At 44.6% G+C, this 20,737-nt stretch overlaps 1 protein-coding gene across 3 annotated transcripts in view; it reads right to left on the bottom strand.

Moving 5' to 3' along the window:
- Positions 1-6,387: 6,387 nt before the first annotated feature.
- The window catches only part of TMEM132B (transmembrane protein 132B), a 377,290-nt gene continuing 362,940 nt past the window's right edge, over positions 6,388-20,737 (bottom strand). For all 3 annotated transcript variants that reach the window (XM_065904184.1, XM_065904182.1, XM_065904183.1), the window contains exons 6-9: positions 17,576-17,781; positions 14,937-15,207; positions 12,001-12,192; positions 6,388-10,630 (exon numbers count right to left, since the gene is read on the bottom strand). In XM_065904184.1, coding sequence (XP_065760256.1) covers positions 9,482-10,630; positions 12,001-12,192; positions 14,937-15,207; positions 17,576-17,781 — 1,818 coding nt within the window. In that variant the 3' untranslated portion in view covers positions 6,388-9,481. The remainder of the gene's footprint in view (positions 10,631-12,000; positions 12,193-14,936; positions 15,208-17,575; positions 17,782-20,737) is intronic.

Raw genomic sequence — 20,737 nt, 5'->3', positions numbered from 1 at the left:
TTTCATATGAGTCGAAATACTGTCTTTGATGTGGAAAACAATCTGGAGTTTTCTTGTTTTGTCCTGTAATTTTATGTTACTATAAAGTAAAGCATATTGGTGGTTTTAATATCTAGAACATTGCAGGCTAAGGTAACATAGGTTTTTAAAAGAGTATTTAATAATTTTCCAACTACAGATTCATTATTACATGTAGTCAGATAAAATGTGAAGTGATAAAATGTATCCTTAATTTCGTAATTTACTAATTGGTCTCTTAAGGCTTGTGTCTTCTCTGAACCCACACCTCATCATCGGGAAGAGAAAATTCCAGATGGTTGGTTCCTGGAAATAGAGTTCTCTCAAGGGCTCAGTAGAAACCTCCTATGCCACCCGCCTCGCCCCACCACTCCCCACCCCAACCATCCCCAAAGTACTTCCATCTAGAGATATCATTCCAAGTTATCTTGAACATGTATGATAAAATCATGTGTGAATGTGACCTGTGATTCTTTAATAAAATTATTATTTCACCTCTGAAAATATTAGCTTAAAGCAACTCATTGTTAACCACAATTGGCTACATATCTTGGTGATCACCATCCCACCTTCAGAAATTCTTGGAAAGTTATCTCACCTGTGAATTGTTTTCAAAAGTCATGAAAATTTTATGGGTTCTAAACTTCTCAATGAAACTAGCATAATATTGTCTCACAGGCATTTAAATGAGCCTATAGTCATTTTGGGTTTGGTAATTTCCTCTTTGTACTTGAGAGTCTGGGTATGGGGATTAGGATTGCCCTAGGGCCGAGGCGGGTCTCCCAAGATCATATCTGGACTTCTGATCCTTGCGTTTTGGACAGGAAGTTTGGAGCCTCTCTGAGAAGCAGCCAGAGGTTAGGGTAGAAGACCTCATTAGTATATTAGGATATTAGGATCCTTCGGTTTAGTGAAGCTCGTGTTCCTCAAAAGAACTTTAAGGGCTAGCAATTCCCAATTAAAAGGAAGGAATCTCTCCCCTGGGTAGAACTAACCCATGTGGAGTAACAGTGACAATAATTATGTTCCATTCCTTGTCTCTCTGATCACCTTCCCAAAGCACACAGAAAGAGATGTTATTCATCCAACTGACAGACTCCACAGCCTGTACCACACAAATTACATTCTGATTCTTGCTGAAAGAGACAAAGTTCCTAGGTCAGAGACGGTCTTAAAATTCTGGTAAACTAAAAAAAGAAAAAAATACAATCTCCCCCTGTGTTTTATGAAAAAATAAAACTATTAGGAAGTATCAACTTCAATACTGTTGCTAATCTTGCCATTTAAAACAAAACTATCTGGGACTTCCCTGGTGGTCCAGTGGTTAAGACTTCACCTTTCAGCACAGCAGGGGTGGGTTTGATCCGTGGTTGGGGAATATCCCACATGCTGCACCGTGCGGCCAAAAAATAAAGAAAAAATAAATTTGCCATGCTTTTCTCTAATTCTGAAATTCTCAGCCAATGACTGTCCTCAAAACCTTGAAGACTGCTGCAAGAACATAAAGACTTCTTAATATCTTCCTCTGAACAACTATTTGAGGATGGGATAATTTCTTGGAGTCTACCAACAGACTGTTTTACTATGACAAGGAATCATCCAGAACGTTTTATTTCTTCATTTTCAAATAGTTCGGAAGTGCCTTTACAGGTATATTAAATACACTGTGGAACAGATACAACAGATCATACTGGAAGCCGTGGGTACTGTGAGACAGGTTCATTACACAATTGAAAAGGTATAGAGAAGCAGTGTTGCAATGGCATGCCTTGTTTATAATAGCTGATGTATACCAGGAAACAAGAATCCAACTCAGAAAAATGGGAAATAGAAGATTACACTTTTTTTTTTTCAAATGTCTTGAAGCTACCCAAAAGTGCAGAACCGGCTGGGTGGTGTGGGTTCGGCCCCTGCCTGTGTTCCGCAGCTCAGATCGGATCCACCCAAGAAGAATCCGGGGCTGGGACCAGAAGGCTGAGGATATAGATTTAAATCCTGAGCAAGAACCTCCCTGGTTAAGGGAGGTTAAGACTCCATGCTTCCACTGCAGGGGATGTGGGTTGGATCCTTGGTTGGGGAACTAAGATCCCACATGCCACGTGTTGCAGAAAACAAAACACCACAAGTGGTGAGCAAACAGCATGCCCTTCAGACACAAGCAGTAGATAAGCAGCAATGAAACAATGGTTTGCCTCTGGAGACTCCTGTGGGTCCCTCCAAGAGGATGGATCTGCAGTACAATACTCAAGTGCAAGGGAGTGTCTTTCAGTGTCTTAGAGCTACTTCTCTTTTCCTAGCTTTGATCACTTTCTTACTTCATGCTCTACTCTTAGCCCTTATCTTTCTTAGTTTGGGTGTTTGCTTTGACCTGCAATGATGTGTCTAGAACATGGACTGTCATGGGGGCCGGGCAATGGGTTGGGTTTTAAATTAATGTCCTTGCTAGAAGTCCAGAAAAATTCTCCCAGTGGGAGACAACTACAGAAAGGGAATCCCTCACTCACTGGTCTGTGACCAGAGGAAGCACTTGGATCGCTCTGTCTGCCAGTCCTGGCATCTTTCAGCACATGGGCTGGTGGTGCTGAACAATTCACTGCTTCAGAGTAGCTGGTATGATAGATAGCAGATCCAATGCAAATTTACAGATTTGTCCTGTGGAATAGTAAATTAAACTAACCAGAATGGCAAATTAAATTGTTAAGAACCTGGAGGCATGTGACCCTTGCCAGCCTAAAATATTTATGGGAATAAAGCATGCTCACACTATGTGGGAATATAAGGGTAAAATGGAGATACTACAGTGATTATAGCAAGGAGAAAAAAGGCATATTCTTCAGGAAAGCAACTCTAAGTGAAGAAATGGCATCATATGGGAAGTGTCTACCCTGGCATTTTGGGTTATTTCATTTGGTGACTCAGATTCCTCTAAAAGAGGTAACTATAAACTAGATTATTTCAGCTCCAACCTTATCATGGAAAAATAAAACGCTGTCCATGTTCTTTGGAGGTAAAGAAAGAAGTGTCGGGTCACAAGTGACTTAAAGCATCTTAGAGAAGTAATGCTGTCAAAGGGGTGGAAAGGTCAACATCACATGGACCCTGAATCCCAAAGCAACACCCATCTCTCTGTAAAGTGCTTTCTTTCAATGGGCAGCATAGATGTATAAACTGACCTCAGTTCCTGCAACACCTAAAGAGATTGCAGTCCTCAAGATAAAAGTAAAGGTTTCATCGGAACAACTGACCTCTAATACTCTGGCCAACTGATGCTAAGAGCCAACTCACTGGAAAAGACCCTGGTGCTGGGAAAAATTGAAGGCAGGAGGAGAAAGGGGAGGCAGAAGATGAAATGGTTGGATAGCATCACCAACTCAATGGACGCAAATTTGAGCAAACTCTGGGAGATGGTGAAGGACAAGGAAGCCTGGTGCAGACAAGGAAGCTGCAGTCCATGGGGGCTCAAATAGTCAGACATGACTTAGCAACTGAGCCACAATAATTTGTAATGTGAAGATGTCCAGTTTGTCAGTTGATGACATTGCTGCTTTCTTGAGGATAATTATCCTATCAGACTGGAATTGTTACTTGCCACTTGGAGAAGGGGATAATGGCCTGATCATCTTGACTCTTAGATGTGGCTACAAACACTGCAACTGGGTTAGAATGTCTCTGCACAATTTTTGAGTTTAGGGAAAAAAAATGTTTAAAGCAAACACAAAACACCTCTGTAACTGATATAAATCATATCAAACCATAAAGAAACTACCTCTGTAACTGATCTAAATTGTATCATACCATAAAGAAATTACCTTGTAACTGATTTCAGCTGTATCAAATGATAAACAGGTATTAAGCATTTCCATATCAAATGTTGCAAATGCAATGTTTGCATTTTGCACACACAGAAATCTAAATCTAAAGGGTTTATTCTTATACTAGCCTCATTTCAAACTTTCTTTTTTCATTCTTTTTCAGAAACTGACTTTACTAAGCAGCATACATGCACATTAAGATCTGAGAAGAGGCTTTGGGAGCTGTGGTTCCTTCCTCCTCGTTCCAGGAAGAAGAGTGTGCTGTTAGTGGGAAACAACCACCCAAAGTGTGATGGGGGTCACGGCGGGGGGGGGGGGGGGGGGAGTGGACACCTGGAAGAGTGTTCAGGCTCATTTTTGAAACCTGCCATTCTGTAGATTTGATTTCCTGATTGATTTCCAATCAATTTGATTCCAAATCAATTTCCTAATTGATTTCCAATTCCCAGGTTGATGCTTCATTCCTCTAATGATGTCTGTAGGGCCCAGTGAAAGATCATGCTTGGGGTGGGGCATTTATTAGGACATGTCAAGTTACTGCCATAGAGACACCCATTTTCATCCTGATAACGAGGAGTGACATTTGCCAAAATGCCACAGACGATGCTGGCATTGTCAGAATGGGTACACTCACCACAGACAGCCATAGGGACTTGGCAATGAGCCCATCAACCTTTCAGCTGAGACACCATCAACCTTCCAGGAAGAATCCCCGACTCTCTTGTGTTTTTCGTATGGGTCCAGAGCTCTGCCAGTTCTAGGCCCTCAGCACCCCAAGCCCCAGCCCCAAATATGGACACAAAAGTGAGTCATAGACACATAAAGACCAAAAGGAGGAAGACAGCAGGGACCGATGCACTGCCTGTCAGCACCAAATCCGACACGGTTTGACACTGGACAGGGACCTGAGAAACAGGAGTCCTCCTTCTGAGACATCCGAGAAGAGGTGTCCCCCTATTGGCAACTTTCTGGCAACTTTCAAGAAACATTTTCTTTAGGTTTCCATTTATTGCTGCATCAGAGGTATTAAAATCTCTGGCTAAAAAGAAAAATACATATAGTCAAATCATACAGCTGCTGCAATTAAAAGAGAAAAATGTGGATAAAATAATGCAACCACTGGAGAATGTTTAAATGTTTATTTTCATGTTAAAAAGGATGAGTTACCCTGTGGTTAGAATATACCTTTATGCTGAAAAACAAAGTCACTTTATTTCTGAAATAGTTCTGGGGAAAAAAAGAAAGAAAAAAGGAAAAAGAAATCCAAAAGTAAGGAAGAGTAAGATCAAAATGTTCTGGCAGATTCCATCCACAGTCCCAACAAAAGCCATGCCCTCTAAAGGCTGCATCTCGAATTCAGTGCATTTCGCGATGTCAGGTTCTGATGTTTCCCACCATCAGTTTAGATATTTCTGAGTGGGATGTCTGTACATTTAAAAGCTACAGCTTTGCATGCTTTTATTTGAAAAGGTATTTATTCCAACACACCTTTCAGTGTTTCAGTATATTGCCTATATTACATACAAAAATATCTGCTACCCATATTTGAGCATAACTTTCCCACCACCCATACTGTTCCTTTACATAACAGGTGACACGTGATACATTACACATAATACAATTTTGAGGGAGAAGATGGTTGCTGGGTTTATAGACCACCTATCTTGTCATTTGCAGAGACTAGAATGGAGATCTGAGGCTTTTTTTGAGTTGATGAGAGTAGAAAGGTGATGAAGGAAGGATTCAGACGGAACCACCCTCTGTGGTCAGTGGAGTTGGAATGAGTGATCTTCCCTGACAGAGACTTTACTGTGGTCCCAACGTCCCAACATTGGGAAGACATTTTTCTAAAAGAGTGAGACGAGAAAGCTGATCAACATGCACAATTCCTAAAACTTAAAATTACCCTGGTACAAAATACTTCTTCCACGGAAGTGGCAATGGGACAAAAGTTAATCCATTTTTTTCCCTGCATTAATTTTTGATAAATAAAAAACTCTCTACCTACAGTCTAAGCATGATTACAGCCTGGGAATGCAGCCTGGCCAGTGTGCAACAGGAAACCCCCAGGGGTCACTGATCCTCTCTGGGCTCACACGGAGTATTCTGAGGTCAGTACCTTGCGTGTTCTTTGGGGAAAGTTTCCGGGGAAAACTTCCAGTGTCTTTTCTTTTTGTTTTCTCTCAAATGTAACACTGCAGGTTTAAACTCCAGTAATGTTGTGTGGCAGTTGCTCCTTGATAGCTGTGCGCTGGCCTGGAGACAGTAGTTTCACATCCTGCATGGTTGTAGGTCACCTGGTCCTCACATGGCATCTGAATTGCCCCTCATGTGATTCACGGAGCTCATAGCCTGCCGTCCCCATTAGAGGCTGCTGGTGTCTGCCTCAGGGGGAGCCTGAGCATCCCATTTTTAAGGGAGAGAAAGGGATTCTATCTATCTCATTTATTTCAGGTTATTGACACCAATGCTTTGCATATCTCAGCCATAAAAACCTGGAAAATCCAGGCAAATGCATGCCTTCCCGCCCCATCCCCTCCCCCCCCCAGAACCGTATTTCAAAGCTTAATAATTTACATCATCTCCCCCGTTCTAGTTTAAATATTTTGGAAGCATAGCTCCTAATCGTTTTAAATTAACCAGGTTGGAAACCAAGCAGATATAACACATGGATTCTAGTCAGTAGGAAGTATTTAGAGCAGAAAGAGCTTCAGTGAAATTCTGTTCAGCTGAGTAGTTGTCCATGCCCAATCTGAGAACAACTGACAGTGTTGATTCCCTCAAATAACTGAATTTCTGGCTCTTCATTATTCAGACACACACACATGGGTATAAGTATGTATGTGTGAATATAAGGAAGTGTGTGTTGTGTGGTAAAAGGGACCCTTCCCCTGAAACCTTCCATTTGATGTTTGTTTTGAGCTGACTGAATCTCAACATAAGCCAGCACAGGTGCTTTATGAAGCCTGCATCACTCTGGGGGACGCCAGCTTACCCACAGGAGGCAACTTCAGGACCACGGTCAGCTCCCAGCCCCGTTGAGAAACCAAGGGAAAGTGAAAGTCGCTCAGTCGAGTTCGACTCTGCGACCCCGTGGACTGGAATTCTCCAAGCCAGAACACTGGAATGTATATCCTTTCATTTCTCCAGGGGATCTTCCCAACCCAGGGATCAAACCGAGGTCTCCCTCATTATAGGCAGATTCTTTACCAACTGAGCTATAAACCAAAGGTTCCTTCTAATTCTCCCCAGTGCGTTCTCCGCATCATATCAAGCACTCAGGTCATAGAAGGTGGCCTAACTTGTATGCTCCTGGATAAGGCTCCTCATGACAATGGTAGGCTCCTCTTCTCCTGAATTCTTCCCATGGAAACTCATTTTACCAGTGGGAGGCAGCCTGCTGTGTGTGTGAGACACTACCTGTATCAGTTGAGGTTCCTCAGTTTTAGACAAAACCCCTATTATGTCTAGACTGTCAAAGGGAAAGAAAATTGACACTATCTTATAGGCGGAGCCGGACTCATATGGACAGCTCTGTTTCTATAGCATGGAATTCTAATTCCATGAATTTCTCTCCAGCCCTACACAGTTGGCTTTGAGCAACCTCCCCACCAAGTCCTTTGAAAAGCAGAAGCAGCTTCCTTTGGCTACCAGGGCAGCTCTTCCTACAAAGTGTCGGCCATCTCTTTGAAAACTCCTTTGGAAGCCAATACCTGGGTCTCCTGACTTGATTTCCCAATCAAACTGGAAGATTTGGGCAACCTTACCAGCTTCAGTTCCTAACCCCCACTTTAAACACAAGAGCAACTGAACACCAGCCCCTGGAGGTCAGGCAGTGCATCACTGGTAACTCAGGCATGGTTTATAAATGTACTGTAGTCCTGTGGGTAAGAGACACAGGGAGAATGCTATGTCTGCCACGTCACAGCTGGAGGAGGCTGGTTGTCATGTTCCCGTCCATGGAACCCTATAAGAGAACCACTGAATCACACCCTTGTGAACAGCCCAGTCATCAGCCATCGAGAGTCAAGGAACAGTCTCAAACACCTCCTGCGGGTCCTGGCCATTTTGGGTCATTAAAATTCTACTTCTCTGAGATGCAATGGTTCAAGAAAGCTTGGAATGAGGTATACTTATCCAGTGTCTGTTTTTCCAGCTATCACATCCTAATAGAATGTTGCCATTGTTTCCTAATCTGAACTTCTTGCTTTGCTTGAGACCAGGCATGCTGTTCTTTGAAAAACATTATTTATTTAAAAATTATGCAGGAATCATGCAAAATTTCTATCTCGCTTGCCATTTTAATTTCCCAATCCTATAGTTTTTCATCACAATTGCTTCTCAAGCTTCCGGAATAGTCATTTATTTTATGAATTTTGGGGAGGGAAAAAAACCACTGCTTTTCTTGATTAATGTACACCCTGTATACGTTTTACCTCTGCCAGAGTCATGACTGGGGATATATATATGTGTGTGTGTGTGTTTATATATGAGCTTTTTTGGTGGTGGGGCGGAAATCGTTGAATGGGTAGATTTCTATGTGTTACTAAGTTGAAACATCATTCCACTTACTGTTCTAATAAAGTTTTGTTCTGGTAAAAGAAAAGTTTGGTCTGAAGGTACCTTCTATGCAATTTCCTTTCTGTACGTATCATTTCTAGACCTTGATTTCAGTTTGGATAACAAACGGTGTTGACCACAAAGCATTAGTATCAATACAACTATTTTGAGGACTGCTTTGCCCTCGGAATGCACTCCAAGAAGGAGGTCCTCATGACTCCTGCAAGCAGAAGATAAAAGGTTCACAGTTCATAATTTTTCTCCAAAGTTTTTAAGCATCATGTAGAAAACTGTAAAGAAGATGGCCCCCCTCACAGTACATTAACATTTTAAGTAAAATCCCATGTCCCTATCTGAGACAACAAAGTTCAATCACAAAAAAGGAAAGACAGCATGAGGATTAGCCTCTTAGCTATTGCCCCAAGTGATCAAGTGTGGAAAACTGGAAAGACCCTGAACTCCCGCACAGACACCTAGGAAATAACAGAACGCGGCAAATCATGGGGACTAAAACTCATATGCAAATCAAACAGGTCTCAGAGAAAAGAACGAAATCTCTTGTCTTCATGTTTCAAAAAGAATTGCAGAGGTCAAAGGAACCAGGGGCGAGTGCAAAGATATATAAAAATAATGAGCAATGCTCGTAACAAATATGGGCGGCTACATTCAGCATCTTTCAGGTATGTCCAATCTCAGGCCAAGGGCAAGAAATGTCCACTGTGCTTTAAAAGGTCTAGGAGTAGAAAAATCAAACCCAAGTCTTTTCTAATTCTGCACGGCTGTTTTGCCACGAGATGATTAACAATGTCTGTGGGGTCAGGTTTATTCTACTGGAACTGAGCTAGTACCAGGCAGCAGATAAAATCATTGTCTTAGAATTTTTCTAGGACCCACACGTGGCCGATTCAGAGACATTGTCTAGCTTCAAACCCAGCTGCCTTTGCTCTCTCTGATACCTGCTTAGAAAGGGATCCCGCCAGACCGCCACAAATGAAGCTCTGTTAAATCATCCCCTATTGCTGATCAGACTCACGGCTCCACCATTCAAAAAACAGAAGGCATAAAGGTGAATACAAACATGAGAAAGGAGCTCACATCTGGTCCTGCAGCCTCTCCATGTAGTCTCTGAAGCCCTGGGACTCCCCCAGCCCCATATCTGGGCAGACCCACTGGATGTTGTCATCACTGTCAAACAGGATGGAGTTGGTGTAGGGGCCGCCGTCCTCTGGGAGGATGGTGGTGTAGGAAGTAAACTTGACCCTCTTCCTCTTGGGGCCTGTGGAACTCAGAGGGTCGTTTTTCATGTCTTTCTCATAGACATAGTCAGAAGGTCTGAGCAGCTGACTATGGAAAGTCTTCTGGGAACCACCATTCAGAAGGAAGTTCCTCTCCTCAAACTGCAGCCCCCTGTCAATCATGGTGGTGCACTCCTCCGACGGGAGGGTCACGTCCACTGGGTTCTCTAGAAGCTCCACGTCGTTCCCCAGCCAGACCCAGTCATGGGAATGGGGGATGTTGCCTTGCTCGCTCACGGCGAATCTTTTGTGTCTGTATTTCCAAGCAAAAGCCACACAGTTGATCAAGAAAACCAAGATGGCCAGGCAGAAGACGCAGAGCAAGGCGTACATGCCGATCTCCAAGTCGGTGAGCCCCCTGGAGGTCACTGTGAGGTCACTAGGATTATGGGGTTCCGGTGACTTCCCTTGAGTGGGGAAGCTTGTGAAGGCATCTGGACCACCGCTCTTGAGCATCTTTTTACCTTTTCCTTCCATGGGAGACTGTGGGGTTGTGCTTTTGTTGGTACTTTCCTCATGGCCCACAGAGGCGCCATGTTGGAACCACTCCTGAACTGCTCTCTCCTGGTTTCCCTCACGATCTATGGTGTTACTGAGGTGGTCTTTATATTCCCGGTTTATGCCCTCAATATCATTGGTGCCTCCTTGGTGCTCATCAACACTGGGCTCAAATTTGACCTTGACATTCCCTTTCCCCACGGCAAGAACGCTCTTCCTCTTGGTCTTCTGACAGGGCTCACTGATCATCATTTCCAATTTAATCAAGGGCCCTTGCCCTTCCCCCTCTGCAACCACAACCGGCCATCTGGACTGAAGGCTTGCCTGGACAGACACCACCATTTCATCCAAAGATGAGACAGTAACTGAAAAATCCTTGGGATCGTAAATGTCTAAAGGTGTCACTGAACCATCGCTGAACAAAATCCAAGAACTGACGATGGCTTCCTAAGAGAAATGAAACCAAAGCATTATGTTATAATCAGGTTCCTTCAAAACTTGCAAATGTAAATATGATTTTCTGTGTAATATTATTTAAACATACAAACTGAGAATTAATTTCTATGCTTTATCATTGTGAATAGCTCTTGACTTGCCTTGAACTGGCACGAGCCATAAGCCACAGCCCTACTAATGTAAGAAATAGACAATATGCTTTAGCAAATGTGTTAAAGTGTATTTTACAATAAGTCCCCTACAGATGAACTTTCGAGTTGCGAGCTTTCAAAGATGCAAACGTGTGTTCGCACGTCCAGTCACCCAAGTCAGTCCCTGTATCTGGCATGTATTGTCGTGTGCATGCATCCTGCACAAGCGGGTGTGCTCTTGTGGCCTTCACGGTGCGGTGCTGTATAGAGCACAGCGGGACGGCGTCTTTATTTCAAGTCCAGGGTGTCTGAAAGCAAGTGTGAAAGCAGCGGCAGTGATGTAGCTGGTCCTGTACAGTACGATTAAAAATGTTTTCTTTACTTTTTGTTTGTTTTTATGTATTATTTGTGTGAAAAGTATTATAAAATGACTGCCTTACAGTACTATATAGCCAATTGTGTTAGTTGGGTACCTAGGCTAATTTTGTTAAACTTAGGAACAAACTGGACTTATGAACACACTCTCAGAATGGAACTGGTTCATCTGTAAGGGACTTACTGTAATTTGCCACATGCCAAACAACAGAATTTGACTTTGACCCTTCTAAAAACATTCTGAAAGATCAAACAGTTTATCTGAATCAAATTCAGGTGCAACTAATCAGGCGCCTGCTCAAGAGAATATTGCTTTGAACTCTCCTTATTAGGAAGTCAATGCTGACGAAGCAAAACATGCACTGGTTGGACATGCTTATGGAAGGATGCATCATAAGGCTGGTTTGCTTGAAAGGCACAGTGCCCTGGCATCTTTATCAATGACATGTCAAAGTTTAAAGAGGGGGAGAGTTTGAGAGTTGGCAATCATTGTTAACAGTGGCGATTGGATGCCTATTAGCCATGCTTCTTCAAGTGGCTGAAATGAAATTTCCAAGTGTCAACAGGCACCTGCTTGGGCAAAAGTAAAAATATGGGAGCCTTTGGTCATGGTCTAGCAGCAGACTGTGTCTAAAACAGGTAAGGCTGCTCTAAAGCAAGAAGAACATATGAGAAAAATGTGTCTAACCCATTGAGTACTTTTCTCAGAGACAGGACAGACTGGATAAGAAATAGGTAGAAGCTTCAAGAATCACCAGTTCCAGTTATGAGAGCTCTATTTATCTCCTTTACAAGATGTGACAGAGAAAGAAGAGGTCCCAACTGTCCACTGACAAAAGGACTCTGGAATCTTACCTGCTGTGGGGCTTGAAGAACATCCTGCGCAGCTGCTGTTGAGACGATGGCTCTTTTGTCCAACCTGTGAGGCTGCAGGGAGAGAGACAAGCCAGCCACCAGTTGCACACCCAGGTCTGCAATAGTGACCCGGTCATCCAGGACGGTCACGGTCTTTTCAGCCAGGATGGAGTCAGAGAGAGGCGACAGGACCTGCAGAGTCAGTGAGAAACCTCAGTGTCTGCTCCTCACACCATTCAAAACTCCTAAACTGGTGTTCCCACCAAAATGTTCTCCTAGTTTCCTGTGACACGAGTGTATGTAGCGAAATTGTGTATGTAAATTGTGTGTGTGCTAAGTCATGATCCTGTTCAATTACGCTCTCCAAGTGAAGGAGTTTTAAGTACAAATATCATCTTGGCCCATTTTCTTTCCTTTGATTCATATCATGATAACAGTACTGTATTTTTTTAAGCTTGATTTAATTTAGAGGCAATAACTAAAAATTGCCTACCTTGGTACTGGGCACCAAAGACTGACATTTTTCCAACAAATAATACATAGTTGTGAAAACGGAAGAATTGCAGTAAAAGCTCTTTGAAAGGTTGGTGCTCAGCCATCTCTTCCTACTCCTACTCCTTCCAGTGAGTATTAGATGTTCACTATGGACCACTCAACCCTGGAGAAGGGAATGGCAACCCACTCCAGTATTCTTGCCTGGAGAATCCCATGGGCAGAGGAGCTTGGTGGGCTACAGTCCATGGGGTCCCAAAGAGTCAGCCACGACTGGGTGACTGACACACGTACTCATGGACCACTCATCACCGTTTTGTGGGCTGCCGTGTCATCCCTGGATAAACCAGGTGAGCAAGGTGGGAAAGAGAATTTTACTCTCCTAAGCCATTTTTCTTAATTTACTGTCTAGCTTGCAAGCAGGTAGTGGTGGTGGTTTAGACACTGAGTTGTGTCCAACTCTTGTGACCCTATGGACTGTAGCCTGCCAGGTTCCTCTGTCCATGGGATTTCCCAGGTAAGAATACTGGAGTGGGTTGCCATTTCCTTCTCCAGGGGATCTTCCCAAGCCAGGGATTGAACCCTAGTCTCCTGCACTGGCAGGCAGATTCTTTACCACTGAGCCACCAGGGAAGCCCTTGCAATCAGGAAAGAAAGAAAGAAAGTGAAGTTGCTCAGTCGCGTCCGACTCTTTGTGACCCCAGGGACTGTAGCCTACCAGGCTCCTCCATCCATGGGATTTCCCAGGTAAGAATACTGGAGTGGGTTGCCATTTCCTTCTCCAGGAGATCCTCCTGACCCAGGGATTGAACCCGGGTCTCCCACACTGTAGGCAGACACTTTACCATCTGAGCTACCAGGGAAGTGTCAAATAAAGATGCATATCTAGTGGGCAGAATTTCTAGACCTGTCCCCCCAAAAAGGTTCTGTCTAATCTCTTAAACCTGTGCATATGATGAGAAATCAGCCTCCCAATTATGTTATAGGATATGGCACAGTTGACCTTAAAATAGGGAGACCACACTGGGTTAGTCAGGTGGGTCTCATGGAATCACACGAGCCCTTAAAATCAGAGTGCTTTCTCCCTGACTGGTAGAAGAGAAAGTCAGATTCAAAGAGTGAGAATCTGGTGGTGGATCTGCTCCGTGAGGAGCAATGGAGGGAACTCTAGGAGCAGAGAATGACCTCTGGCTGATCATCCACAAGGAAACAGAGTCCTCAGTCCTGCACCACGAGGAAGTGCATTCTTCCAGCAACCTGAGCCAGGAAGCAAACACTTCTTCAAAGCCCCACATAAGCCCAGCCTGACCCATACTTTGATTGCAGCCTTGTGGTACCCTGAACTTGGTATCCCAAGCTCACCTGGACTCCCAACGTTCAGAACTTCATGCCGGGAGCTGTTTGATTGATCTGTTACACAGCAACAGAAGAGTGATGCAGAATGTAACACTGAATCCAGTTTTGTCAAAAATTGACTTGACCAACACCTAAAAATCTGACTTGAACTATGAGCAGTAATTTTTAAATTTGTTATTAAAAAATATGCTGCATTCTTTCTGCAGAATGATCCTGTCCACTGGCTAGAAAACAGTTTTACTGTTACTATAGTTATACTGTTACTATAGTGGTTTTTATTATTTTTAGTGCAATACGTTTTTAATTTTTTTTTGGTCCGCTGTTTACGGTAAAACATAGCTAAATGGTTAATGCTCAAGTTGAGAAAAATAAAACTAGCTTTCACAGGTTCTACTGTCTTCTGTTAGTGACACATAAAAAGTAAAGGGTCACATTAGGGGAAAGATTGCTTAGACTGTGTGTTAAATTTACTTTGGTAAAAGAAATGAGATATTTTTTCTCAACTCTCTAAAAGGCAAACATTTTTCTTTGATTATTCTTCGAGGTTTTTATTTGCTACTCTAGACAATAAGATTTAAAATGACTTTGACCTTCTTTGGGGAAAATACAATATAATTTTATTATCATTACTTTATATTTTTCAATTGTTCTATGAATTTTTTTGAATTCTATTGTCTACTATAAAAGTATTCATTTATTTAGTTAGTAGCATGGGGTCTTAGTTGCATCACGTGGGATCTTTCGTTGGGGTACACAGACTCTCTAGTTGTGGCTAGCAGACTCTGGAGCCCACAGGCTTAGTTGCTCCAATTTTACTGGAATTCCAGTTCCCTGACCAGGGATCGAATCCATGTTTCTTGAATTGCAAGGTGGATTCTTAACCACTGGACTATCTGGGAAGTCTCTTTAAAAAAAAAAAAAGTAAAACAAAATTTAATTTGAGTTTGAACTGTTAGAATTGACAAACCCTCTATCACTGCCCATAAATCTTTGATGCATGCACACACACGCTGTCCTCCAGCATCCGCCTGGACATTTATCAACACAGACCAGGGCTGCAGGAGGTGGCAAGGGCTGGGTGCCTGTACCTGCACAGTGGTGATGCCCGGCTCCCGGCCCACCAGGGTTCTGCCATCCTGTATCTGAGCGATTCTCGGCTCTTCCACCTTCATGAAATCCATCACGAGGTCGGTGATGTCAAACTGCCAGTCAGGGCCCAGCATGTAGCTAAGCTGGCCCGAGTCGGGGGACTCGGCCACGAACTGGGTGAGGACGCGCACGAGGGCGTGCTGGTATTGCAGGGAGCACCCTCTCCCCTTCTTCTCCTCATCCTCCTCGTCTTCACTGTCTCGGGTAGGCCTGGGACACACACACACAGCAGAGCCAACGTCATCCTGGTGAAGAAGGGTCTCCTCTACCTCCTTGTCCAGGTTCCCCATGACTGTGATGCTTGGTGTGACCTGGATTTTCTTCCTGCCAGGGTTGCCCACCAGCGGTCACCCACCGTCTACTGCTTCTTTCATTCCCTGGACCCTACCTGTGCGGTGGTCACTGAGCGTCACGTGTGCTGCCACAGGCTTGGAACACAGAAGCCCAGCACAGCCCCGCCTCCCCCGCCCAGCACTGGGGGGACCAGCACTACCCAGGCAGAGATGGCACCTTTGTCCTATGTCCTGGAAATCTGCAATTTCCTCATGACCCCCTGTGCTGGGATGATGCAGAAGGTGGGCTGCAGGAGGGAACGTGAGGTCTGGGATCATAAGAGCCCTGTGCAGCCAGTGGCCACTCCTCCCTGTTGGCCTTGAGTGATTGGTCAACCCCTACCCAGGCCTGGGCACCTCCCTTGTGGGTGGAGATGAGAATGATGCCCCTGACATCCTGCAGGTGAGTGTGAGCTGTAAGCCAGGTGTGATGACACCCAAGGTGGGCCCCTGTGAACTGTCACCTGGATAAGAGCCCTTTGATCTCGCAGAACCAGCTTTCTCTGAGCTCAGAGCCCTAAAGTGACCAGAGTATGTCTCCTATCTCCCACCCACCTGACCTAAGTGACTGCCGACCTGCAGAGCTGCTAAAACAACTGAAACACATCTGACACCTGCATCCTGACTTCTCCTCCTTCCTCAGCACCCCCAGCCCTTCCCCCTGTCCTGACACAAGTTCTCCTCCAATTGCCTGCCCATGACCTGCCCTGAGAAACCCTCTCTGACTTGGTCATTCCATAAACTTCCCCTTGAGATGAAGCTGTCAAGCGTCCCTTACGGGAGGACCTGGTTTGGTAGCTGCTGACTGGTCTGTGGGGCCCTCGGTGGACAGGGTCTTGTATCAGGGGAGAGAGGGGCAGAGACTCACATGCCCTGAGTTAGACTATGTGCTGGGTCCTGCCTTACATGCTCCTGAAAAGTGAATAAATGCTATTTTCAGAATTCTGACTGCTGCAGGGTGTATCATTTCACTGAATTCTTGGAACAACTCTATTCAGTCACTCTATTGTCATCTCCAACTTGCAGATGAAGAAACAGGAAGAGAGAAGTTAAGTAACTTGTCCAAGGTCTCACAGCTATACATGGGAAAGTGAAAGGTTGCTCCGTTGTGTCTGACTCTTTGCAACCCCATGGGCTGTAGCCTGTCAGGCTCCTCTGTCCATGGAACTCTCCAGGCAAGAATACTGAAGTGGGTAGCCATTCCCTTCTCCAGGAGATCTTCCCAACCTAGGGACTGAGCTCAAGTCCTCCACATTACAGGTGGATTCTTTACCATCTGAGCCACCAGAGAAACTCCAAAGGTGGAAAAGCCAGGGTGAAAATTTAGTGGCCTTATTCCAGAGTTCACAGCTTAGCCACTGCACTGTGCTCCACCAAGGATGGTTGACATTTACAAGCAGAAAACTGAGAATGGATAATGCAGGAAAGAACACTAGGGCAATGGAGAATAGAGCTATTCCCTAAATGCCAGGCCTTGTGCTGTATGCTTCTTATGTGCTGCATCATTTTATTGAATCCTAGCAACTATTCTATGAGGTAGATAATATGACAGTAAACCCACTATATACGAATGAGTTCCATTCCAAGAGTGCATTTGTTTAAGTTCGTTTGTAAGTTCAACTATGTTAGCCTAGGTACCAAACTGACACAATGGGCTATAGAGTAGCTTACTGTAATCGGTTTATAACACTTTTCATGCAAATAATTCATTTAGACAAACACAGAAAATAAAGAAAATATTTTTAATCTTACAGCATAGGACCTTGAAAAGTACAATAGTACTATACAACAGCTGGTTCTCCTTAACAATATCAGCTACATCACCACTGCTTTTATGCTTACTTCCGGACATCCTGGGCTTGAAACAAAGACCCTGTACTACTGTACCCTATACAGTACACAAAAGCACAGCCACCTGTAGAAGATGTGCCCGTGTGACAACGCATGCCAGACACGTGAGCTAGTTTACGGGACTGGACTATGCGAATGAGCACTGGCATCTTTGAAAGTTCACAACACAAGTGTTTGTATGTAGGGGACTTACTATATTATCCCTATTATAATTTTCTCCTTTCAGAATAAGGACCCAAGTCAGATCTGTCTTAACTCTGTTCCCGTTACTACCCACTGTAGATGCAGTTTTGCTGGACCTGGGTCCCTGAGGACGTTTTGCCTCAGATCCAAGCCCTGGGAGCCTCAGACCCACAGCCCCTCTGAGGGTCACCCCCTCACCCTGAGTTCCTCACCTTCGATTGGAGGCCACTGGGATCCTCCATCCTTTGATCTGACTCAGCTCCGTGTCCGAGATCTCAACCTGCAGGGGGAGTCTGGGCACCCAGACCGTGACCTCTAACTGGGAGGTGAAGTGCTGGTGGGTGAAGTTCACGATCGTGTCCACTTTGCTCTTCATCTCCTTCCCATTCACAAAGATCGAATCACAGCCGTTGGAGACCTTGGGGGAGGGGACAGGGCCGCCAGATGCAGCAGCAGAAAAAGCTCATGTGAGACCTGACAGTAAAAGTTCATGCACTGCAACAGCTCTGATCTATGAGGCCCCAAGACAACCAGGAGAACGTGGCTTGAACAAAAGGTAATTTGTAGGCGCTAATTGGTGACAATACTGATAAATAGACTCCAGGAAAACCATTCTGTATTACAAACTACTGACAAGTAAAACCATAAACATAATTTAATGGAGTTCCATAACCTTTGTTGCCTTTTCTGTGTGTTTTTTTCCTTTTCCTCACCTCCTTTATGTACTCAAACCACCACTAATCAAACCCCAGGTGCAGCATATTTCACTACTGCGCTGTATCTGAAGATGTTTAAAAGGTATCCATATGTTACTAAAACAACACTTCATTTGAGCCGTAAAGGGGATTTTTTTTTTCTGAAAAAACCAAGAGAGCTTTGCACTAGATTAAGACCCTTGTAGAAATATACTCATGAAATGCATCAGTAATGTGGATACAATTCTTTTTGCCCCATTACATTTTGTATTAATTTTACGGGATGGAGATGAGGATGTGGCATTCTGCTATGGACTTCTGACTCAGCACACGGGGCAGGCACCCTTTTAACATGATGCATTCGCAGCTTAGGTATCAGACAATGTAAGCCCCCGCGGCACTTCACATCTTCCAGAGAAGCAAGGAAAACGTTGATGGCTTTCTCTCCTAGACCATCAGAAGAATGAATGTCTTTTACGTATCTGGATGGGGAGCGGGAGGAGATCACTTTATGGGCAGAAGACACAAAAGCAACAATCAGTTTAGCACAGAATCACAAAACTGCCAGGGGTCTGCAACCTCCTTTTTACAGATGAAGAACCTGAGGCCAGCCACATGATGTGTCACTGGCTCAAGGTCACACACTACTTTTTGGGATACTGGCCTGCTGGCAGTGGTCCCCAGCTCATCTGGAGTGCCACCAAGAGGCCTGTTTCCCAAGTCACAAAAGAAGACTCACTCAAGACCTTCTCTTCCTCACCTGAATTGGTATCTGCGACCCAGCCTCCCTTCCCACCCCAGGTGCACACATCCAACTGCTTCCTCCATGTGACCAGGTGAACGGCCCAGAGCAATGCCAGCAGTGTCAAAGTGCAAACTCTAAGAACAAACCTCCATGTTGTTTGGGAGGTATTATCACCACCTGTCCTGTCCCCCTAGAAAAAGGATATGAATGTGTATTTGCTTCCACAAGAAGGAAAAGATGAGCTTGGTTCACTGTAGGGTGAAATCAAAGACTGAGAAGAAAATAACTAAAATGATGCTTACCTCCTCACATCAGAATCTCAGACACAGGCCCCTGTCATTGCCATCTCACCATGTCACCGACATCTCTGGGAATCTTTAAGCAGAATTAAGCAAGGCCAGTAATGGGAAGATGGGATGAAACCAGTGACACGAACCTGACAAGCCTGGTTACAAAGCGATGAATAGGGGTACCGACGGGTAACTACGCACCAGGCTGAGTTCATCCGGGGAGTGCTTTCCCACCCCGTCAGAGCTTAGCCCTCCAGAGTCCCCTGACCTCCAGGCTCCACTACTCTGAGCAGCAAAAATTCTGCCCCCAGATGGCAGTGGCAAGTGGCAGCTAATGCGTCTCTCCCCCTGAAATTCCAGTGGGAGTTGAAAAAGACATTTCCATCACTTTTCAAAGTGTAAAAGAAGCCACTTTGCCTGTCTCTCTCTTTGACTGCTTTACTTCCTAAAGGAGAGAAGAAAAATGATGAACCAAGCAAATCAGCTGTCTTTTAAGGCATGTTTGAGGGACATAAATCTGTATTATTGTGCCCAGGATTGTAAAGTGAGCAACCAGAGTAAGATTTTCAACTAAAGCAGACAAACGAGTGGAGAGCCGTGTTTTTATTTTAAAATCCTGTGAGGCTGACACAATGCCGAGCCAACTGCCCTTCCATGGGTGGCAGATCTGTTCTAGAGAAACTTCTGCCTTCCCTCCAGAGCACTGCAGTGGGAGACATGCGATAAGACCCCTAAACATCCCTGGACTCAGTGGCAGTAGCAGACCTATCTCAAGAGAACAAGGTTCCTCACTGACAAGAACGCTGTGATGAATGCGTTACGGTTCTGCCCTCACCTTCTCCCAGCTCAAGTGGGCCTCACCCATTGCTAGAACTTTCCCCAACCTACCTCCCTCCAGTACAGACCTCAACTCTCCTGAATCTGCAGGATTATTATAACCTATGTGAGATGCACGTATGTGTGTGTGTTTCCTCTAGAAGGAATGGTTTAGTATTTGTTAATTCAGTGTTTGCAGGGACTTTATAGGACATAACTAGTGTAACTAACGAGAAACGACTGCAGTAGGGATCTCTTATGGGTATAGGAACTCACTGCCTGTGAGGTTCTTCCTCTTCTCTGGAAGCGTTAATATCCACAATAACTGCGTGTGGCGGGCATCATGACCCTCATTGCACGGAGACTGAATCCAGTGTCGAGAAAGGGAACATCACTTCCCAGGGTTTTACCTATGTGTGTAACGATGCCAGCCAGCCCCCAGGACTACTGATACCAGCCCAGGTGCTCTTTCCTCTGCCTGCTCATGCCAGTCCCCTCTAGAGACTTCCCTCACTACACAGGACAAAGTCCAAAATCTTGATTACAGCTTACAAGACCTAGGGTCATGGTACTTACTTACAAGACCTAGGGACAAGCCAACTTCTCCAGGCTCCCTTTGCACTCCTCTCCCCGGCCCCTGCACAGGCTCTTCCCTCATGGGTCATGGGTCTTCTCTCCCTGGAGCTCTCCTGAGCTTATCCCCAACTGAACACCTTGCCACCATCTTCCCATGACTGAATGACTGAGATCTGTTTGTCATTCATGTCTGAGGCAGATATAACTGGTTGTCTTGGGCCACCCAGTCACACACCAGCACCCCTGCCCCAT

This window comes from Muntiacus reevesi, chromosome 13 (assembly GCF_963930625.1).
Source record: "Muntiacus reevesi chromosome 13, mMunRee1.1, whole genome shotgun sequence".
Taxonomy (NCBI): domain Eukaryota; kingdom Metazoa; phylum Chordata; class Mammalia; order Artiodactyla; family Cervidae; genus Muntiacus; species Muntiacus reevesi.
The sequence above is the reverse complement of the archived record's forward strand: the minus strand, read 5'-3'. Positions and strand labels throughout refer to the sequence as shown.